Genomic DNA, 4,506 nt, shown 5'->3' with positions numbered 1-4,506 from the left:
ATGGTCAACAGTGATCAGAAGCCTTTTTATTTTTGTCACCCATAGATATGTTAGAGTGCATCAGCTTATCGTTTAATTCTTTTGCACATGCTTTTGAACCAATATATAAAGATTTGAAGTTTCATAGTTCTTTTTTATGTGAGATTAAGTTTGATAAACAATGCAACCATAATATACAACATTAATAACTAAGTTATATCTATGACTAGTTAAAAGATTTAAATCTTCAAGAATCATTTGTAGCAACAATCTTGAAGAGACAATGTTTAATTAACTTGAATGCTTAGAGGCGGTGATGACTTCAATCTTATCAAGTTTGATTTAATTGTTAAACAATTTGATAACATTCGACATAAAATGTACAATATTTTTCCAATATCTAACTAGTGAAAAGAAAAAGTAAGAAACAGTAGGTATGACCAATTGCTGCAATACTCACTCAATATATCTGTAACAACGCAATAATAAGAGAAGGAATGGAAAGTAGGAACTTTCTTTCTGCATTCCTTTCCTACATCCCTCTCTCTCTCTCTCTTTCTCTCTCTCTCTCTCTTCTGTGTTTAATATTTTTCACTTTTCCTAATTGAGTTTTCCTTTGTTTGTATTGGTGGCTGGTAGTGTTTGCATATTATTAACACATGAAACCCCTGCGGCAGTTAAGAACACCAGCAGCAGAGGTAAGAGTTCCAACCAAAGAAGAAGATTTGGCCCCCAAACTTGAGGCTCTAGCATAGCTAGCTGCATTTCCTGCTCCTGATGAAGTGAAATAGGCACCATTCAACATAAGGTCTCCATCAGACCTCCAATTCCATTTTTTCCATGTGGATTCTGTTGTTAATACTCTCTTTGTCACCTGTGAAGATCCGTTTTCCCACGTTTCAATGATAAAAGTTTTGTTTCAACATCATGATCAACTGAATGCCACTGCTAATTAATGTTAATGTACACGCTTAGTACTAAGTAACCAAGTTAATTACCTCCTTAGCAAAATGATCCAGAGGGGCAAGGTATCTATTGCCTTGGCTGTTAATTGTGGGATCGGCACTGCCACCAATTGCATACATTTCCCAGTGGGTATAATCATTGTTTACCACGTGAAAATATCCATGTCTACACCTGCAATTCCGATGATCAATTAATCCATTGCTAGCACAAGTTTCAGAAGCATGCAGAATTATTTATCACTCAATTACCATCTTTTTTCAAAGTCACTCATTTTATTATTATTATCATTAATTTATTAAAGAAAAAAAATTCTATTTCATTCTTTATTTGGTTATACTTTGAGACTCTGTTCTCATTAATGAGTTTTTTGTTGGACGAACATATTATTTACCTTTTCATGCCTAATGCTGTCAATTTTAAAATGGACCTCCCAGAGCCCAGCACTAATATAAGATAACAAAAACGGGGAATTTAAAATAACAAATAAAAAACAGAAATTAAGAAATCCCAAGATTTAAGTGACCTAATCCAAGATGATTTACCAATATGAGAATATCAATTAATAATAATAAACATCACCACCATCATCATCATCATGACTTTGGACAAAACTTTCAGTATTAGTTACCTTGGCATCCTTTGGACTAGACCCTCCCCAAAATGGTTATAAGCAATGGTGACTTGCATCTGCTTGTCTCTTACATAAGAATCACTATGGCCCAGTAACATAACCTGAAACAAAATATTTCAATCCAAGCTAAGCAACCATCCTAATTCCTAATTTGAGGAAAACAGTTTTTAACATTGTCTTACCTCATTGTGGTGAGTGAAGTAGTTGTTAGAAATTGTAATGGCAGTAGATCCCATAATGGCATCAATAAGCCCATCAGAGCAATTAGACAGGGAGTTATGGTCAATCCAGATATGGCTGGCGCCGAAGATAGAGATGCCGTCACCGTCAGCGAGGGTTCTCCAGCCGTAATGCGAAGGAGAGCTGCGAACCATGGCGTTACCGGTTTGGATGCAGTCGTGGATGTGGATGCCGTGGATGATAATGTTGGTGACGAACTGGACGGTGATGCAGGCACCGTGGGCGATATGGACGTTGAAGCCGCGGCCGTCAATTGTCTTGAAGCTGTTCATGATGAGCTCTTGCTTGAGTGTGATGATCATGTCTCGCTTGAACACGATCCAGAGAGGCCTGTCTTGGATCACGGCATAGCGGAGGGTGCCGGGCTTCGGGTTCACGGCGTCGTCGTCGGATGGGTCCGTGACGACATAGTAATGGCCGTCGCGGCCTCCGATAGCGTTGCGGCCGAAGCCAATGGCGCAGGTGGCGAGGCGCTTGCGTCGGAGGTACCAGCTGCGGTCGCAGCGCCAGCAGTCGTCTATTGGGTTCCCGGTCCCACATGAGAAGAAGTTCAGATTCCTTCTTACCGTGTGATTGCGGATGCTCCTGTTCCCAAAATTAAAGAATAAAAAAATAAGAAGACTAGCTTATGCATGCACTTTTTTGTGTGTTTAGTTGACTGGTATCATATGCACTTTTTTAACAATCACGTAATCATCACCTTTAATAATTATGCATTATTTATGATCTTTTGGATGATTTCATTTTGTTAAATTATATATCCAAAATAATTAAAAGACTCTCTAATTTAAAATTTAAAAGTATTATGTAGTGAACATAAAAAAATTAATTATTAAAAATAACTAGTAGTAGGACCTTATCGTACATATGTTTTCTATATATTTTATAAAAAGAATCTAAATATAATTATCTTAACACTAATAGTTTCCTCATAAAAGAATGTTAAATTATTCCAATGCCACCTTAATAAACATTTGAGCGATAATATTTAAACGTGAATTAAAATATCAAACTCAATTAAATGCTTAAAAATTGTTTAATAAGGAAGTTCAGGCTTACACTGTACCAAGTCACATGTTTGAACAGTGATTACATTATCGAAGCCCCAGACCAACCACAGATGAGACTAGATCATGTGGGTCTACATTAATCACGAATACGGATAGAATGATATGGTGCATACGGAAAATCGGGGGTTGGCATCTTACCTCATTTTCCCTACTACAAATAAATGCCAACGTCGTGGTGGTGGTGGTGGTGGTGGTGGTTTGGGGGGTTTGTTTTTGCATAGTTTATGTACCTTGGGTGTCGGTGGTGCAAGCCAAAATATTTATTCATTAATTCCTGAATATAAGTCATTTTCATTTATTAGGCTCATGGAGGTCTCGTTGAATAATGTAGATGTGTCAGACACTAGCTTCCTAGATGAGCCAAAAAATAAAAATACAAGCTATGTATAGAAAGCGTGTTGCGGTAAAGTGAAATTAAATTAGATCTGATGTGTTCTTGTAGACAGGCTGGAGAAGCTGGAGACAGGTAGCCCATCCATATGGCTTCCCCACGAGGGAGGTTGTGGAGACTGCATAATTCTTTTGATAATCTGAGTTGAACATTGTGTTTTGTTCTCTATAGGTGATGGAATTAAAAGATAATAAGGAGGGTTAAAGGCATTTGATAATAACATGCACAAACTTTACTCTGTTGGTATGTGACTGCAATTAGGACCTTATGATCTGTGAGAAATGGATGATGCATGCAACTAATTTATCCATGATCTATAATAGTGATCCACTGGTATTGAACAATCCCCTGGGATTTGGAAGAATTTCAAGTAATTGGAAAAAATGTTCTTTCAAACTAAAGAATGAAAAACTATGGATGATGAATAGAATCCATAATTTGATCTAATTAATGATAGTTTGATGTTTAAATTGATGCACACCAACTGTTGTTTGTTGGCAAATAATATTATTGCATTGGTTGCTACAACGTATTCCCGGGCATATTTACTCTCAGATTAATTTGGAATTGATAGTGCACTTGATAAATTTAGAAAAAGTGAGAATAAAATTAAAAAAAAGGACATATTTTATCAAAGCAGACATGGGAGAATGTAGCTTTTACTTTCACCATTAGCTAGTTTCAACCAATGAATGTGACAAGGAAAAAGAATGAAGGGGGACCGCTAAGCTTCAATGTAATGAGGAAATTAATTGAGTCATCTGTTTAGTTAAGGAAAAGTGACTCGTCAAATGATGTTATGAAACTTCGAATTTAGAATTTTAGGTATCAATATAGGAATTGTGATTGGAAAATCTTTTTTGGATAGAAAAAAAAAAAACAAGAAATTTATTATGAGCGATATGGCCGGATCTCAAGACATTTGCACGTGCTTCAGCTGGCCAATACAATACATAGACTTCGAGCTTTTTTTAAGAGATCTCATCTAAGTACGTAGAACATGGTGGTCGATTCCTTAGAACTATGAAAAGGAACTTCAGAACGTGATGAAGAGTTAGTAAAGCTAGAATTATATTTCTGAGTATAATATGAAGCGAGAATTTTGATGATTTGTGGTACGGCAAGTATGAGGAATATATTTTGATAATTTAGGGAACTATTTTTTTTTTCCAACTAACATTAATTAACTTTAAAATTAATTGATTTATTTTAATTTTAGACTATAAAAT

At 36.0% G+C, this 4,506-nt stretch overlaps 1 protein-coding gene across 2 annotated transcripts in view; it reads right to left on the bottom strand.

Moving 5' to 3' along the window:
* Positions 280–4,506, bottom strand: part of LOC107639233 (probable pectate lyase 8) — a 6,049-nt gene continuing 1,822 nt past the window's right edge. The window contains exons 3-6 of one of the 2 annotated variants that reach the window (XM_021121099.1): positions 1,759–2,401; positions 1,574–1,677; positions 978–1,116; positions 280–853 (exon numbers count right to left, since the gene is read on the bottom strand). In XM_021121099.1, the coding sequence (XP_020976758.1) occupies positions 632–853; positions 978–1,116; positions 1,574–1,677; positions 1,759–2,401 (1,108 nt within the window). In that variant the 3' untranslated portion in view covers positions 280–631. The remainder of the gene's footprint in view (positions 854–977; positions 1,117–1,573; positions 1,678–1,758; positions 2,402–4,506) is intronic. The other variant, XM_016342709.2, reaches the window with a different exon arrangement.

The sequence above is a fragment of the Arachis ipaensis genome, chromosome B04, assembly GCF_000816755.2.
Source record: "Arachis ipaensis cultivar K30076 chromosome B04, Araip1.1, whole genome shotgun sequence".
Taxonomy (NCBI): Eukaryota; Viridiplantae; Streptophyta; class Magnoliopsida; order Fabales; family Fabaceae; genus Arachis; species Arachis ipaensis.
The sequence above is the reverse complement of the archived record's forward strand: the minus strand, read 5'-3'. Positions and strand labels throughout refer to the sequence as shown.